The sequence below is a fragment of the Pezoporus occidentalis genome, unplaced genomic scaffold, assembly GCF_034315485.1.
Source record: "Pezoporus occidentalis ecotype Australia unplaced genomic scaffold, CSIRO_AGI_Poc_V1 ctg192, whole genome shotgun sequence".
Taxonomy (NCBI): domain Eukaryota; kingdom Metazoa; phylum Chordata; class Aves; order Psittaciformes; family Psittacidae; genus Pezoporus; species Pezoporus occidentalis.
In genome coordinates this window covers 700,558-718,159 of record NW_026913771.1, presented here as the reverse complement: position 1 = coordinate 718,159, position 17,602 = coordinate 700,558, and the positions used below count along the sequence as shown (strand labels likewise).

At 43.2% G+C, this 17,602-nt stretch overlaps 1 protein-coding gene and 1 long non-coding RNA gene across 5 annotated transcripts in view; one reads left to right on the top strand and one right to left on the bottom strand.

The window, feature by feature from the left end:
* Positions 1–6,334: 6,334 nt before the first annotated feature.
* On the bottom strand, positions 6,335–12,631 carry LOC134162836 (uncharacterized). The gene is made up of 3 exons (XR_009964461.1): positions 12,185–12,631; positions 6,853–6,914; positions 6,335–6,462 (listed from the first exon to the last, which is right to left on the bottom strand). It is a non-coding gene; the product is annotated as an uncharacterized LOC134162836 (long non-coding RNA).
* A 384-nt stretch (positions 12,632–13,015) lies between these two features.
* The window catches only part of USP32 (ubiquitin specific peptidase 32), a 74,211-nt gene continuing 69,624 nt past the window's right edge, over positions 13,016–17,602 (top strand). For 3 of the 4 annotated variants that reach the window (XM_062617107.1, XM_062617110.1, XM_062617104.1), the window contains exon 1: positions 13,016–13,189. In XM_062617107.1, coding sequence (XP_062473091.1) covers positions 13,132–13,189 — 58 coding nt within the window. In that variant the 5' untranslated portion in view covers positions 13,016–13,131. The remainder of the gene's footprint in view (positions 13,190–17,602) is intronic. The other variant, XM_062617105.1, reaches the window with a different exon arrangement.

Below are 17,602 nucleotides of genomic sequence, written 5' to 3'. Positions count from 1 at the left end.
TCCCTGACAGCTCTTTTGTGAATATCAATTTCTAATATTTGAATGTCTTAGTATTCCAGGAGCTGTGCAATTGCAAATACTAACAGACTTCTCTATTACAGCAGCTCTTCCAGTGAAAGAGTAGGCATGTAGCCAGAAAAAGACACAGTTGTGAAGATGCTCTGTTCATGCTGCTGTTTGTTATTTGCTGGTTTAGGCAGATTTAGCATGAATACCACATGTGATGTGATGAGTCAGGTTGCATATAATACATGCAGGCATCTGATGCAATATTTATGTACTGTGGGCCACAGGGAAGGAGAGCTGATAAACACAGATAAATACACAGGTATTTTACATTATACTTAAACCTGTACACGTGGTTTAGTTAAACACAAAATCAAACATCATTGCCAGATGTATTGCAATGTAATACTAAAGAAGGTTATTGTAATGTGGAATGGAATTGTAATGAGGAATATTTTTCAGTAACCTGTTCTTACCAGGAAGGTGGTGAACGCTTCATTTGACAGAGTGATTAATGATACTGGGCACAACTGCTCAGGCTGCACGGGTGGAGGCTCCGCTAATTGGATGTGGAAATTCCTTTCCTGGTGCTTAAGGATGATGAAAACTTTCACAGCCAAATGGAGACTTCTCCCTGCTCAAGTTAAGAAAATCTTTTATTAGGGGAAGAGACCTGAAAGAAAATTTGGGCTTAGTTAATGGTTTCTGCGTGGCATTATTAGAGGCACTGTAATACACCACAGGCTATAGTTAAGTGTTGGGAGCTGCTCATCTCACCACTTGTTTGTATTAATGGTTCCTTACGAAACCCAAACAGGATTTGTAACCAGGTGTGTGTAAAAGCCATAAATACATCTGCATCTTTTATCCATTTCTTGCAAAATCTGATTAGGTGTGTTCCAAGCATTCCCACACTGGAAGACACAGCTAGCCAAATCTTCCACAGTGCCCAAAGCTACCAGTGACTAACATCTGGTGCTGGACACCTCCTTGTCAGTAGACGTATCTTCAGGTGTTCCTATGTTATTTTATGCTTCAATAGTTTTGTAGATGTTTGTCTTTAGGTTTTCAGCTTATTAATGGTGTTTGCTAATGTCATGTAACTTTTCTAAGCTGCCTGAAGTCCTCAGGAACTGAAAGAGCATTATCAGCTTCCTCTGTACTTCGCAAGTTGCAGCCTGTGAGAAACAGAATAGTTAAAGGCTTTCCTTTTTGCTGTGCTTCACAAGTGTTCAGGTTTTAATACAAACTGAAATGGACACTGTTAATGAGATGTTAATAAGACTGTCCCTTTGGTGCTCCTTCTAAAATCAATTCTGTAACAAGTTGGCTATCGCTTTATTGAAAATAGTTTAACTTTCCTTAAATCTTTTGGATCATTAACTGCCCTACGTGGTATCTGCCTGGCTTGCTTCCCCTCCCTAACAAATTTACCAATCTTAGCAATGAATTGGAGAAGCCTGGAGAATGATGAGACCGGTACCCCTGTGCCAAAAGGTCAGCTCTGCCTGGGGAATGTGGTAGGGGTTTCAATGGGATTAGCAACATATGCAGAGACACATCAAATGCATAAACCAAAGAGGAGCCCAGAACCTAGAGGTAGGGAGTAATTAATAAATACATAAATAAGTAACTGAGGGAGAGATGTGAGAACTGAGCACTGCTTGGGAGGGAAGAGAGGGCTTGAAAAGCAACAGCAGAGCACAACCAAGTGGGAAACCCAATTGCTCTGGGACCTAGGGAAAGAGCTCTCCTAGTCTCAAAATGGAAGAAAACAGCCTGAAACAGAGAGAGAAGGAGACAACCTAACAGAGAAATGCCCATCAAGGAAAGGATGCCTTTAGGGAGGCTGTGCAGAACTTGGTGATGCTTTCTTCTGTTAAAGAAAACTCCTGGTCAGAGAGCACACAGCTGTGCTGGGGAGGTGAAGCGAGGAGCTTGTAGATCTCCTTCAGTGTGTGTCCTGTGCCCTACGTTCACAGCTCTACCCTGGGCATGCTGTGAGCCCTCCTCAGCAAACAGCTGCTTTTCCATGAGATTCTTTCCTCTCTTTGCAATGGAGAGAAATAAAATAATAAAACCTAGAGAGGAATAAAAAGGGATTTTCCTCTCTCTACTGTAGAGAAATAAAATATCAGGCCTTCAAAAGGGGTTCTCCTGTCTTGGTTTTTGTTCCCAGTCTGGAGGCTTTTCTGTGAACAGCTCAATGGAGAAAAACTTTTGCAGTGTCGTATCTGCACATATGGAGAGGATGGAAAATAACAACTGGTTGGAGCAATTGGGGCTCAGAGCCACAAGACCATCTGCATCAGGTCTCTTCTCTCTGAGTCATGGTACCCTCAATTTCAAAGCCTCCTTTTATGGCAGAGGCTCTCAAATCTGTATCTTCTTTCCCTGCTCCTTTAGAAGACTTTAGTATCTGCCTCCAGTGATCTTGTTCTTTGCACAGGAGTGTCGGGCTGGCTCAGGTTCCAGTGCAGTCAGTGCTGCTGGGCTGGCTGCCTGCTGGCATGCAGCGTGGTGAGGCTTCTGGGCATGTGATGTGTCCCAGGGTTACAAGGGGTAATGAAGTTCATGCTCCTGGTAGTATTTAGGTCTCCTCCCTCTGCTGTCATTGATGCCCTTTTCATGCACATTCTGCCTTGTGTTGCATATCTCTCTCCTGCTCCCATACCTGTCCCTCACATCACGCTGCCCTGTGCCTGACCCTGTGTGCAAGAAGGATGCAAATGCTCAGGAGTATTTCTAAATTTCCACTTCACATTTATTTCAGTTCATGGATTTTCCAGAGGAAGTCAGATTTTGGGGCATTTTTTTTTTTTTAATTTTGGTTTTATTTATTAAAAAAAAAAAAAAGAAAAAAGAAAAAAGAAAATTCCCCCCCTACAGAACGTAGCTATCAAGAGAAGTAGCTTCATTTCTCTTTCTTAAAGCATTCAACACCTTTTATGCTTAAACTAATAACCCAATAAAAGGCCAGCTTTTTTTATGTGATGGGTTTCAGTCTCTTGTATCGACAGTGCCGTGGGGTAGCTGTAGTGAAAGGTAGGCTCTGCTGGGAAAGGCAGAAGGGAGAAAAAAAAGCAGTGCATGCCATTTCATTTCTGCAGTGTTCTGATTCCCTCCTACCAGCCTGAAAATGCAAAACGTGATCCTTTGTCTGGCATATGGGGATCTGGAGAATTGTTGGTAATTACAGCAGTTGTGCTATCCAGCTTAACTGGCTTAAATAACATATTAGGTGCTTTTATGATCTTCCACAACATGCTGGAATGCAAAGAGGTGTGTTTTCTTGCTGTTTGTACTTTCTGGCAGGCATAACTTATATAACATTAACCTGCAAAAAAAAATTGGTTTTCCTGATTTATGGCTTGTATAATTCACAGCCAGGGCTCTAGTTGATAAGATCCTGTTGTGCTAGGTGCTAGGCAGACGCAGGGCATACATTTCTTACTCAGAAGGTGGAGTCTAATTGCAGGGGAAGAGGCTGTGGGATGGTGACACAGAACGGTGGGGCTGAACCAGTCAGGGTGCCAGTGCAAGGGGTCTCGGGATACCATTGGTCATGATGGCAAAGGCGAAAAGTGTGGGATCTGGAAGAGGCTCACAGGAAGTAATGATTTAACTTATTTAGGGAACATTCCCACTATTTTAATGAAAATTTCATGTGAAATCAGGAATGATTTACTAAACATCATATCTAGAAGTGGGAGTATTGTAGGGTCTGGATTAGTGCTTATCCAGAAAAAAAAAAGGCAGGAATTAGTCTTCTCAAGAATCCTTTTTTTACTCCGTTTCTTGTATTTTTATTTAGCAAAAATTCTGTTAGTCATTTGATTCCACCCAAATTCCCATGTCTCTTGCCTCAAAATCTCAATCTTCTATTATCTGCTATTAGACCTAATGCTTAAAGAAAATGTGAGAAGAACACTCTGTGAATGTCTTGTTGCTGAATCTAGTGTGATGAATAATTATGGAGCCAGAGGCTCAAAGAACCTGGTAAGACACATGGGGGGGGGGCAGGGCATAAGTCACAAGGGGAATTAGTGATAATGATAAAAAGATTGGCACATTCTGACCTATAATTTGGTTTACTTTGACACAGCTTCCTGTGAAATCACAAGGACTGTTAGAATATGCTGGTAGTTAGCAGGATTTCTCCTGTTTGAAATTAAAGCATTGTGCAGGCTCTGCAGATTAGGGGGGAAAAATGTACTTTTTTTGTCTGGTTTTGCTTCCTAGTAGCTTGAAAATAGGGAGGTGAGAAACTTGTGTCAAATCCTGAAGTATAATTTTGCAATTAAAAGACTGAGGAGAAAGTGTGATGTGAAGACCTTCGGTTTCCTAGCTGTGACATTAAATTAACAGCTATCTTCATTCTCATTCCCTTTTAATATTCCTGCAGAGAAGCAAGCCAAAAACTCCCTAGGCTGGCTTCAGTTAAATGGAGGCACTGTTACTTACCCTGTTATTGTCTCTAGGCTGGGAGGGGAGTGATTTTTGTTGGTATTAGCTGGCTAATGTTTGCACAATGCTTTGGATGCTATAAAGTGATATATAGCTAATGCTGAAAATTGAGAGATGCTCTCTGGGAGACAGAAAACACTGTTTAAAGGCATTTTCCTGATTGGCTACACAGAAAATTTCAAGGTCATACATGTACCAGCTTGCAGGGCTGCACAGCTGGTACCTCATCACTAAAACCACCAGAATCACAACTAGAAGGCTGTTAGTTAAGTGTGTGGTAGAAATGGAGGGATAAATTGAAACTGAAAGTGGAAAAAACAGTGGGGAAGTGGTAAGAAACAGAGAAATGAGTGGAGAAACTCTTGTCCATCACTGAGGTGTCCAAGTGTTTTATATGAACTTCAGATTGCTCCCTTCCTTGAATGAACCGATTTTCAAGCTGCAACCATTTGGGAATCTCCAGCTACCCTGAACTTTACTTTTATTGCTAAGAACCTGCTCAAGAATCTACTCAATATTCCAGGCCTAATTTTTAGTGGAGTAGCTGAAAGGAGCTGTTAGGCCAACAGCTCTTCTAGGAGTAGCTGGGCTTCTAACCAAAGGGAGAGTGAGTGCCAAAGGCTTTCATGGATCATTTAGCAGTGTGTTCTACATAATAAAACCACATGCAAATACTTAATATAGTAGGCAAAATTTTGATCAACCCCTGATACTTACCTTGCTGTGTGGGTACAATCAACCCACAAAAATGGCAAGGCAAGATGCTGAAGGAGCTATTTGTCCAGCAGCGATATGCCATGTTTGGTTTTGAGAGTCCACTGTAACACATCAACATACAGTGCGTGTTCAGCTGAAATGACAGCTAAACAGTCTGGTCATCTGCATCCTGTTGTGGCTCACTGCTGTACGGAGGGGGATGAGGTGTAATGCAGAGCTCTGAGCAGATGGCAAGCCACTGGACTGTTTGTGTTGCCTCGGTGGCTTGATCAGCAGTTCCTCATTGGCTCTGGCCAGATTACAAGCATGATGCTATCTTCGATAATACCACTTGGTAAAGAACTTTAAAATCCTTAATTACTATCATTAGCCATTTGGCACCATAGAACAGAAGTCTGTTATTTTCATGTCTTCTATTTGTTACGCCTGTGTCTGCAGGGTGTCTGGAGCGTCCTTAACTCAAACAGGGAGGTGTAACTTTTGGATCACGATCAGAGGTAGTGCGTGCATACCAGCATAAAAACGTGTGCATGTGCATACACATTTGTTTATGCAGTTGTCCAAAGTTCTTTCACTATCTGTGTCATGAAAGCACTGAACTGAGATATCAGTCTATTGGCAAGGTCATGAAGGCTGGCAGGTCTCTCTAGTTGGGGATGTCCCTTGTTTGTTCAGTGTTTGAATCATGTGAAACCTTAATTAGCAAATAAGATGCTCTGGTCTTCCCTTCCAAGATCTGAAACCGCATTAAGGGAAGTGCAAGGATGTGCCAAATGACGTGACACTACTGGCTCCATGGTTTTTGTTTTACTCTGCTGCCCTGCTGTTTTGAGATGTGCTTTCCATTGTATCAACTGCTGGCAAAACATTCATGAAGTTGTTACATGTCTTATGCTTCGGTATTGCTTTTTCTATGTACAACAATCAAACTGCTAAGATGTTGGAGACCCTGTGTGCAGCAGCTGTTGAGCTGAGAAGAAAGAAGCCCTTTCTTTGAAAGGGAAATCTGCCCTGTTGCGCCACAGTGGTAAGCCACCGCATGCTGTGGCCCCGGTTTGCTGCTGTGCTCTGGGGGTGATGCAAGCATCCTTTTTCTACAGTGTGATTTGGACCTTCTGACACGGGGTAAACATTAAGTCACTGCTTTCATTTGATCTTTTGCTATTTAATTATTTGTACTTCCTCTTGTCACAACACTTGTCTTTTTTGCTGCTGAGGATGTAACTGCAGAGGCATCTTTCCTTCCATTCCAATGACACAGTGGTTTTCTGCCTACAAGAGAGTACAGAATAGCTTTTATCAAACATTTTTCTTTCCCATTGTTTCCTGATGACAGATGCTACTCTTAATCTGCACAGATACCACACTTTGAGGTGGGAGAGCTACGCTCCCATCAATTTGTGTTACGTTGATAAATCATAGCATGTCTCACTTTCTGACTGACGTGCTTCTGGATTGAGGTCTGCCTTTTTATTTTGTCACAGATTCTCTTTTCCAATGCTAACAACAGCCTTGCAAAAGCTTCTCTGTTCCTTCAGCGTTCACTCCAGCAGGCTGATTAATTCTGTCACACTTTTCCCTCTATATGGCATAATCAAACAGGTCGATAGGAAATCAGGAAGGATGTGATATTTATAAAAATTTCTAATGCATTCCACTCACCTTGTGACTTTCATTAGCTGTGGCACCTTGCTACTTCTCGGTTGGAAGAACATCAGCAAAGTCTGCCAGGGTGAAAAAAAAAGGGTGTTTTTACTGTTCTTTGTGGGCCTCAAGTGTGATTATGTCACACTTCCACACACAGGGAAGCTTTACTTAAGAGAACATCAAGAGTGGAGGGTGCCTTATGGTGTTTTCTTCCGTGGGTTTCAAAGGCAACTGCAGTAGAAGTGGAGCACTGCTTACCCACAAATCTTAAAATAGCTAAGAATGTGTGTGACGTGCCTCATTTTCCTTGGTTGTGTAGATAACACTATTAATAACATAAGCTGAAATCATGTATTGAGTAGTAATTTGAGCAGCAATCCTGAGTGGCTTTAAACGTGTCATAAACTCCCTGAAGAAAACCATCAGCTCAGCAAAAATATTAATTCATTGCCATCTAAAGGGCTGGTAAAATTAAACAGAGGTACTCCACAGCTCAGAACCTCTGGGATGCTTTTACCTGCTGTCTTTTCAGTCCGTAGGACTGGGAACTCCTGTCCAAACCTCCCTTCCCGTATCTGCCACAACCTGATATACAGGTATGGTGTTTGCCAGACGTGGGTGTGCATCACAGGTCTCCTGTCACTACTGCCTGCGTAGCAGCAGTTGACACCTCCAGGCTGTACCGTCACTAGAGTTCAGCCCTTTGGGGCAGGGGAGGGACATGCTGTTCCCTCCTGCCTCCCCACCCTGCTTACGTGATATTGACTCATCAGGAGGGAGGAAGGTATGAAGTGTCATCTGCTGCTGCTGGGAAGTAGCAGGGGCTGACTGCCAGGCAGGGGTACACAGCCTGGCTGTTAGGGTGTCAGTGCGGGTGGGGAAGGGCCCCTGCTTGAACCAGTCATGAGAGTGCTGGGAAGTGGGGATCTGTAGGGCAGGTGTAAAAAGAGAAGTGCCCTCAGACTGAAAATTAGGGTGAAAAGTCCAAACCATCTCACTCTGAGAGTCCCCTGGAGACACCACACCACAGCCCTGGTGAGCACTGCATTCACTAACATGTCCCTTGAATGGGTGGGATAATAACTGGGTTTGCAGAAATCCCTTTTGAATAACTGTGGCTAAAAAAAACACCACAAAAATGATTAAAAATAGGGTGGGGTTCCTAAGAAAGTGTTACTGTTAAGATAGCATTAAGACTCCATTTTCTTATCTGCTTCTGGTAGTTACAAATGGGCTTATTAAAACTGAATTCTGTACGTATTACATCTGTTTTGTTTTGGGGTTTGTTTTAAATCTTTAACCGTAACTGCCATGGCCTTTTCCCCTGCAGTGTTTTGCTACAAAGTTCATGCTGACGATAGCATAGTTCTGTTGTTCTTTGAGGAAGCCTTTTGTATCTTCCCCTCTCCCTCTAATAACACCACAATTAGACTGGCAGAGAATGATTCGAGGTATTTTTCTCATTCATCAGCTCACTATAATTAGAAAGATACGAAACCATTTTGCTATGAACACTGCAGGCCTGCAGTGACCGAATACCCTTAACTGCACCTTCATCTCCCTCCCACCTTCTGCTCTTTTCAAACGTTTGAGGTGTGCTCTGCTGCACTCCATTCAGCACTGTCTGGGAAGCAAGGAGGAGTGAAGTTGCCTCATGTTTGCACAGTGCCTGGCACAGTGTGTCTCAAATCCTCACTGGTGACGAGAAATGCAAATTACAGATGATAATCAGTTCTTCCAGTCCTGTACCAAGTCTCCTTCGAGACTGAGGGGTGAAGATAGCTCTCTCAGTTGTGTCTGTGCTGGAGAGCTGGGATACACATTTCAAAAGCACTTAAATGTCTTAAAAGAACAAATCCTAGTGTAGTGAGTAGGACTTGCCTGGCCAGAATCCATTACACGTGATAATAAATTCTGCTCTTATGTTTCTGCTCTGTGACCATTTCAGAAAACAAAGTTTTCTACGTGCTTGCAGAGTGGGACCATGATTTTCTTCAGGTTTGGGGGTTTTCCTTAAAAACCCCAAGAGAACAAAAAAAAACTATCACGTTTAAATACCTGGAATGGACTTCCCTTCCCTGCCTCCAGTTGCTCGGAGCAGCCCAGGACAGAAAAGGATGGGTTTCTTAAATAGAGGGTGGACTGAAGTGCTGACCTTTGACCTGTAACAAATTTAAGCCCTAAATGACTGTTTGAGTTTTTACATGCTCATGTAGTCACAGATTTTATTTTGATGGCCAGAAGCTCACTTGCTAAAATAATAAAACCCAAAACTCCTTTACTGCGTTCCTGATACATAAATTCCTAAGGATGACCCATCCCACAGCATGTTTTAGCAGATTTCTCCTTCTTGTAAATAATCCCTAATAATAATATGAAGCTACTTTACAAAAATATTACAACTAAGTAATAATTATAGGGAAATACGAGATATAGAGAGTCAGAGAATCTTTAGTGCTATGGGCACGTTCTGTGGAAGCACAAAATTTGAGACCCCTTCAGCTCTATTTGGCCTTGGCCTTTGACATGAGTTTTCCTCTTATTCTACCAATTCCTCATTCCCTTGTGCCATTTTGTATTGTTTCTTGGGCCATCAGTTTCTACACACCACTTATGGACGTCTCAGCTTTAGTTTTAGCTCTCTGGATGCTTTTTCATCTTTGCGCTGAAAATCCCCTTCAGCCCTACTTCCTAATCTTGTTTTAAGTAAGTACTAATATTAAAGAGTAGCCTCATGGGTTTTGTTGTTTTTTTTTTTAATATCATACTCAGCATAAAGACTGCCACTATTCTGGAGAACAGAGTGCAGCATTTACATAGAATAGCATCATATATTTATGTATTCTGAAGTAGTTTGCAAAAATCAACTGATCCCTAAAAAATTAATGATATCCTGGGGCAGGATACAGATACTGGGGAAAGAGAGGCAGAGATTTAGAGAAAAATAACAGAGCAGGGCCTAGAACTTGCATTTTTGGCTTTTGTTTTTAGTGACTTTTAAATCAGGAAATCCTAGGGACTTACACTGCTCTCTTAAGAATTGTTTTTGATTGCCACATTGCTGCAAGCCTCCTGCAGCTTCTGTGCAGCAGTAAATGTCTGTTTTTCTACAGATACTTGACAATGATGCAAAGACACTTAAAGATGTTCGCTAAGTGCTTATGAATTAATTTGTGATTAGTGATTAATTAAATAAATACCAGCAATGAAAAGGGCACGTGGCCAGTTAGATTTGCATATAGAGCACTCTTCTGCCAGAAGACAGGAGCTCCATTCATCTAATACAAGTCTAAATTCACTGTATCTTAATTTGATTTACCTTTGACATAACATTTAAATAGTAGCAACATCTATTATCTTATGCTCCCCAACAAGGCTTCATTAAAAACTTACTGCCAGATCTAATCCACAGTTAGCATATAAAGTCTTATCTCTAGGTTCCTGCTTCAATGCCTTTGAGAACATGCTTAATTTAATCTGAACAAAGACACTGCCATCATAAGACTCCAGTCTGATTTTCCAATCTAGAATATCTGTGTTATTAAATTTGGTGTAAGCCGTGGTACATACAATGGACCAAGTAAATTATTTTAAAGCACTCTTCAAACAAAATTCTACTGCTTGTTAGACATCATTTGTATCTCTGGGACATAAGAGAGATGTCACTTTAGTTTGGATTTTTTTTTAAATGTCACAAAAATGCAGTGTAAGTCTAAACAACTTAGCTGTGAAAAGCAGCAAGCCTGAATGCAATACGTATTTTTAACCAGTTTGGAAAGAGTGTGGTTTTTAAAATATGAAGTGTTAACCATCATTATTAACCATCATTCCAATCCATTTTCCTTCCTCTAGAAGAACTCCTCACTAGAGAATTCTGCTTCCTCATTTGCATCAAATACCAAGTCAGCCATTTGTGACTATACTTGAAGCTGGTGGCAGGATCTGACTTGTAATTATAATTTTAGACATTTTTTTTCATGATTTAGCAAGTGAACCAGTTGTCATTAAAGCCCCTGTTCTGCTTAATAATCTCCAGTGAACAGTTCTGTGTGCTAGAAGCAAAGATTCTGTCAAGACAAAACAGATAAAAATGGAATGTTTTGCGAAACGCTGGGGAGGCCTTGTGAAAATAGAATAAAAGTCTTGAAATAGTGATCTCAAAGCAGCACAGACGGAGTCTGGTAAGAACCAGTGGGATGATGTACTTCAGAGGGGGGCAATTACAGATTAATTTGTTGAGGGTTTATCTTTTTTTTAAGCTGAAAAGAAACAGAATTGGTTCTGTAAATATACAGAAAGGGGTGTTGGTAATTCATCCATGCTGCAATACCGAATTGGATGGATGCACGACGGCAGCTAAACCGCAGTGGCTGCAATAGCACTGGATGGGAACTATTGTCCCAGCAGGTTCCTTTGCTCCCGTGTCTCTAGATGAAACAGGCCTGGGAGTGTTATGGCAGTTTTACAGTGAGCCTTGCTACTTTGCTGTTGCTCTTTAATAACATAACTTACTGAAAGTAAGAGGCTTGAGGGAGGTGAGGCAAGGATACGTAGTCATGGAGAAATCAGTGTGAAAATGAGAAGAAATTGGTGTGAAGTTGTCTTACAACACCATGGTGTTTGCTTCCTGCTCTAGTTGCTTTCTGTAACTGCTCTGACAGTTTGGGTGTGTGACTGCATCCCCGTGCAGCCTATCCCAAGCAAAACAGGACTCTCCATGTATCGTTATCTCTGTAATTCAGAGGAGCCAAAACGATTACCACTAGACATAAGGTGACACATCAATACCACAGGGAAGTTGGGGATTAAACCATGTCTCCTCAGCTGCAAATTAACACTTTAAAAAATGGATCCATCACAAATGGAGCATGTCACAAGGAATGCTATCATTAGGGGTTGGAATACTTCATTGAATCACAAGATAAAACTGACTTCTCTGGCTGTTTCTAATACTGCCAACTTATGATTTTGACTGATACTGCCAATTCTGTTGAATTCATTCAAATATTTTGAAGAGTTTACATTGTATCAAAAGCTGCTTGGGTGAGGGACTATATGGAGAAGAGGTATGCAATGGTAGCACAGGAGTAAGAGGATATAAAGGAACTTGAATTCTCTTTAAGACATAAATACGTAACAAGTGGCTGGTGGGTAAAGTATGTTTCCAACATTTCAAACAATGTAAAGACACTCTAGGAGCTTAATTCATTCGTAGCATCTTTGCACTCGAGTAACGTTGCATGAAGAGAAATGTGGCCTTCAAGCTAAGCTTCTCTGTAAGCAGCATTCCTGGCTTTGCATATCAGCGATGAAATTTGTTTGGAATGTTTGCTATAAAAATACCTACGTGTGAACTTACATCAGCGAGAAAGTAACTTGGGCCTGACCTTCCTCCAGCTCTTAAGATCATTCAGTAGGGAAACCAGAACTTAGGGAATGACTCGCAACTGGTGTTTTCATAGGCTTTGTTTCTGTGCAGGAATTAACCTTGGAACGAGCTGCCCTTAGGAATCAGTGTTTTCTTTCAAACTCCTTCTTTTCTGCTAGGGAGGGACCCAGGGTATGTCACCAGGCTTAATGTAACAAGGCCAGCTGAGAAACCCTCTCGTTGCATGTGAACACTAAAAGCAAATATGCTTCAGACCAGCAGAGGACAGGGGTATTTTTGATCCTTTTACAGCTCAGTCCGTGTTTCTGTTTCAGAAAAGCCATTTTTAGTGGGACAGGAACTCCCTACCGTCACCCCGCGCTTATAGTACTTCTCCTCAGGGCACTCCTCGAGGAGAGCCGCGGTCGCCTGTGAGGTACGAGACAGGGCTAAGGCCCGAAGCACACACAAGAGACCCGCGACCCTGGTTCTGCCATAGTCAGACCGGCCCTTTCCCCCGGGGCTCCGCTGCACCTTTCCCCCGGTGCGTGTGTGCGCACCCGCGGAGCGCGGCCCGCTCAGCAAGCGCCAAACCGTGAAGTGGGGAGCGCTCATCCCCACAGGCCCTCCCGCTCTGTACTCCGTGCGGCACGGCCCTCAGACAGGGCCCGAGATGCCAGCTCCAGCCGGCCTCTTCCGCTGCCCGTTACCAGCCCAAACGGCGGCCCCCGGGGTGCCGGCTCGCTCCTCCTCACGTGACCCGCCATGGAAGAGGAGGCGGCGGCGGGGAGGGCGCGCGGCCACCTCCTCCCGCCGGCCCGCCCCGCCCCCCCCCGCCCGCGCCCTGCGCTCCCGAGGCGGTAGCGGCGCAGCCCGGGCCCGCGGCGCCGAGCGGCCGGCGGGGAGGCCATGGACTGAGGGGCACCATGGGCGCCAAGGAGTCCCGCATCGGCTTCCTCAGCTACGACGAGGCCCTGCGAAGGGGTGAGGGAGCGGGGGGGGGGGTGGTGGTGGTGGTGGTGGTGGTGGTGGTGGTGGGGTGTGGGGGGGGGAGGAGGGGGGATGTGCGGAGCGAGCCGCGGTGGGGCGGAGAGGGGGCCCCGCTCTGCCGCTGTCAGCGGGCGGCGTGAGGCGGCTCCTCACACCACCATGACAAACCCGGCGCGGAGGCACTTGCGCCGTTCCTCCACCTCAGGCTCCTTCCCCGCCCCCTTCCTCCCCTCCCCTTATTTATTTATTTATCTCCCCTGCCTCAGCCGTGGGGCCTGGGCAGCAGCCGCGGGCAGGATCTTCCCTTTCCCGGCCGCCTCCACGCCTTGGCAGCGCTCGCCGGTGCCTTCCCAGGGAGGGAGGCGACGGGCCGAGGCACCCGGCGGGCGCTGGTACCTCAGACCCTCCCGCCGCCTCGCAGCCCTCGGCCCTGCCGTCTCCCGCCGTTTGCCGGCTCTCCCGGCTCCCGTGGAAAACGGCGTTGGGAAATCCTGCCATCCCGCTGTGACGGGACGTGCCGCGCTGCTCCTCGCCGCGCTCCTGTCACCTCACGGCTCTCCCTCACCTGCCGGCACCTCGTGTTTACCTACTGCTGCCCGCGATAGGGAGCACGCATCCGGCGTCTCAGGGCTGGAAGATGGATGTAGCTTGAGTGGTTTATTTTGCGTGTTGCCGGTTTAGTCCGTTTTCTAGCTGCCTCCTGGAGAATTTAAAGAGGAACTAGTGAAGGGGAAGCGTAAACAAGCGGAGTGCCTGCAGCTGCAGGGCTCCAAGGCGACAGGCAAGCTAAACCCTAGCAGCTACCTTGCCTAGAACTGATGTCCAAGTCCAAGGACAAAGAGGGACAGTAATTTTCAGCAGTAAAGGGCTCGCAGGGAGGACAGGGGGTTATTTTAATAGTTGTTGCTCAATTGTGCACTGGTGTGGTGTAGTACAGTTAAAACAGTTCACCTGTTTGATATTTAAAGCATTGATAACATTTGTAAAGCTCAAACGAGTACATGGCTGCCCTTTTTATGTCTACTTAAATCTGAGAAGCACGCAGTGATTGATAGGGGAAAAGTGTGAGGAGATAGTGAGTGTTCATTGAAGGAGAAGCAAATAAATGCGAAATGGAATTTAAAGTCTTTTTAAATTAAATCTTTATTTTTTTATGGAAAATTCTCTGAGGGATGCCCTGGAAATGGAGTAATTCTCTGAGGGATGCCATAGGAAATGGAGTAAGGTACTGTCGAGCAGGAAAAACAAATGTGAGATGCAAACTCCCTTTCCTTGCAGATGTTAACAGCCTTGATGAATTTCCCTTCTAGTGAAAGTATAGAAAGTCTTTAAAAGCACCAGTGTATGTATTTTTTTAGAGCAACTGGAGCTATAAATGTAGCTTGGTAGAGGTATGAAGTTGAATATAACAAGAAGTGGTTGAAATAAGCTCTGTGGTGGAAAATACCTTCATTTGGTCAAGATGTATATTTCAAAGGTCATAAATAAGAAAAATCAAGTGTTTTGAATTTTATACTTAGATTTAAACTCTCATTCTGCCTCGATCTGGGTGTTTCATGTCAAGTAAACTTTTCATAATGAAAATAATACTGTTTTTTTCTTTTTTGAAGTTATAAGGTTGATTTTTAAAAAGTTACTTAAAATTATTTCTTCCACAGTGAATGGAATTTTTTTCTTTGATGTTATTCTATCCGTATGAGGCATTTAATACTGTTTTTCTGTAGGAGAACAGAAAGGTTGTTTTAGGCTCTCTAATATAAATTGATGTTTTGCTAAATAACTATGTTGTTTACTTAACCAGTGAATCACTGTATGTATAAAACGGGCTAGTTATCAAAACATTATTTGTTAGGCCATTCTTACTTGCACAGAACTGTGCTGGTACTTGTGGTGTTAGAGTGGACGCAAACAGCCTTGGTGGATAAACATAAACATCAACAAAAGGAAGCCAAATATCTTTATGTCCAGTTAGTTCCACCTTCTGTAATGTTGCGTCCTCACCGTTAAGTGCTCAGAAAGCTTTATATGAGGTCATGTTGTGCAAATTCTTCAACTGTGAATTCCTCACATGTAATCAGTAGTGGTTAACTGGACCTGAGGAATTGTGAGCATTCAGAGTGTTGTGGTCATATTTTTGAGTTTTGCTAATTTCAAGTTCAGTTGTTCGGAATGCCTGGAAGAATGCAGTAAGTGCTGCTGGTTCTGTAAGCTTCAGAAAACAAGGCTGACTTTTAAGCTGTGAATGGCTGCAATTTGATTTATTGCAATTCCATTTTGGGAGTAACCAAAGGTTGTGAAGGTGAGGAGACTTTTTGTGGTTAAATGCTCACAATATAAATAACCATGGCTAAAATATAACTTCTGTTCAAGGAGATGAAAAAATGTGAGAGCAGTCTTGTGTTAATGGCCTTTTTCACCCTTCAGCATGAGACAGTACTGCAGTTACATATTTTTTTTTGCTCCTTGTTGGCACAGACAGCTGACTGCCCTGGGGATGACGTGGCTGTGTGCATGGGTATGATGGAGTTGTCTTGTGTCCACCAGTGCAGGTCACACCGGGTCTCGTCAGTCTCCCTTTTTCCTTATGTTCTGTAAAATCTCTGTCCAGTTGCATAGTTTGTGAGTGAAAAGTAAGGGGTGCTATTTTAGACATCTCTTCTCTCATTATGAACACTGCCAGGTTATTGTCATCTTATTTATAGTAGCCAGAGGCACTACTTTGCCTGTTGCTGTAGAAAAGCCATGGGTTTTGAACCGGTGGTGAGAGCTCTTCCTAACCGTTTAGACCTCCTCCTGAGGATGAGTTCTTTGTAAGGAGGTGAAATTCATGGACAGGTCATTGTAGGTCAAGTAAAAGAAGTGCTTCATTCCAAAATGGGCATGAGATTATTTGTTATTTTATCAAGCTTAAGTCTGTGATGGCATAAACTGGAAATGTGGCTCTAGAGCTTGTTGCTTTTTTTTCTTAGCCCTCAGCTCCAACAGCAGTTGTTTCCTCGGGCAGTGCCTCAGGTCAGGCAGACTTTCCTTTTTGGTTTGGTGCCTTTTCCAATGTTTGTCTCTGATTTGAGTCTTCATTCTTTCTGAGAGCTGCTCAGTGTTAGGCCTTGCCTTACACCAAGGAGGTAGCACTCTAAAGTCTGCCTTATCTTTTGCTTGTTCTGCTGGCAGCCTTGACACCCCGTTCCTTAAAGAGCTATGTTTAGGCCAATAATACTTTATAAAAGGAAGAACTTGCTGTTACTGTTGTATTAGCTCCAGCACAACAGCTTCTGAGCTGTGTTGTGTACAGAGTATTTCATTAAGGATTCCTTAGGAAAGAGATGGCTGTGTGGTATTGATGGCCAATTTATTCCACACCCCGAAGGACTGCATTTTTCAGTGACTCTTAATGCGTTAAGGAACATTCAGAATATAATCACAGTGTAAATTTATGAAGGTACTTGGAAATTAGGAGATTATAGAATCTATATTCAGAGTTTCTGTGAATGCTACCTAAACCAGATCATGTTAATTCACACCATTTTCAGTTTATGTATGCTAAATATTCAGTCAGGTAACCACTTAAGAAGAAATGTCAGTGAATAATCATAGATCTGTCAGATTTGCACCAGAGAGGATGGCGAGGTTTTCTTTCTGCTTAAATCAAGGTAAAGAAGGGAGAGCTGCCACAGTGTTAGTGTGCTCAGTGAGTATACTGTTTGGAGAAATGAGTGGCTGCAGATCCATTTCACTGTGTTTTGTGTGCAGTGATCGCTGAGAAAAAGAGCAAAAAGAAAGAACAAAAACGGTGCCATCTTTTAAAAATGTACATTCAATTAAAGACTGACTAATACTGAGGGAAAACTTGCAGGTATATCAATTTCACAGGATTTTCCTCTGGAGAGGTCATGAAACAGTCATTTATGAAGACAGTTTTCTTTCATGTTTGTGCATCTCAAAGATGCCACCACCAATTGGAGAACATCAAGCCTGTCAAAGCAATGAAAACCTGCTTTAATCCAAAAAAAGGTGAGTTAGTGTGCTTCCCAAAATGACTGATGTTCTGTGATGGGCAGAGGATAAATCTTGCTAATGACCTTTCGTGTCTTGGTTGAATTTGAAAAATAGCTACATTTGTTTTATTTAAATCAAGGCATATATATGTGGTGTCTGGTCATTAACGTCCTCAAAGGTACAGGTATAATAAATCTGACAAAAGGATGATGGAGAACTTGTGCAAATATATAATCACGTATTTGAGGTTGTCTTAATCTCAACCTGGTGACAAAATCCATGGACTCAGCCCTTGAGCCCAGAGAAAATCACTTTTTATTGCTCCTGATTATGAAATTAACTTTTTAAATCCCAGATGGTATTTTCAGGAAAAATGGTCAGGGAACCATTTTAGTGGTTTATTCTTTTCTT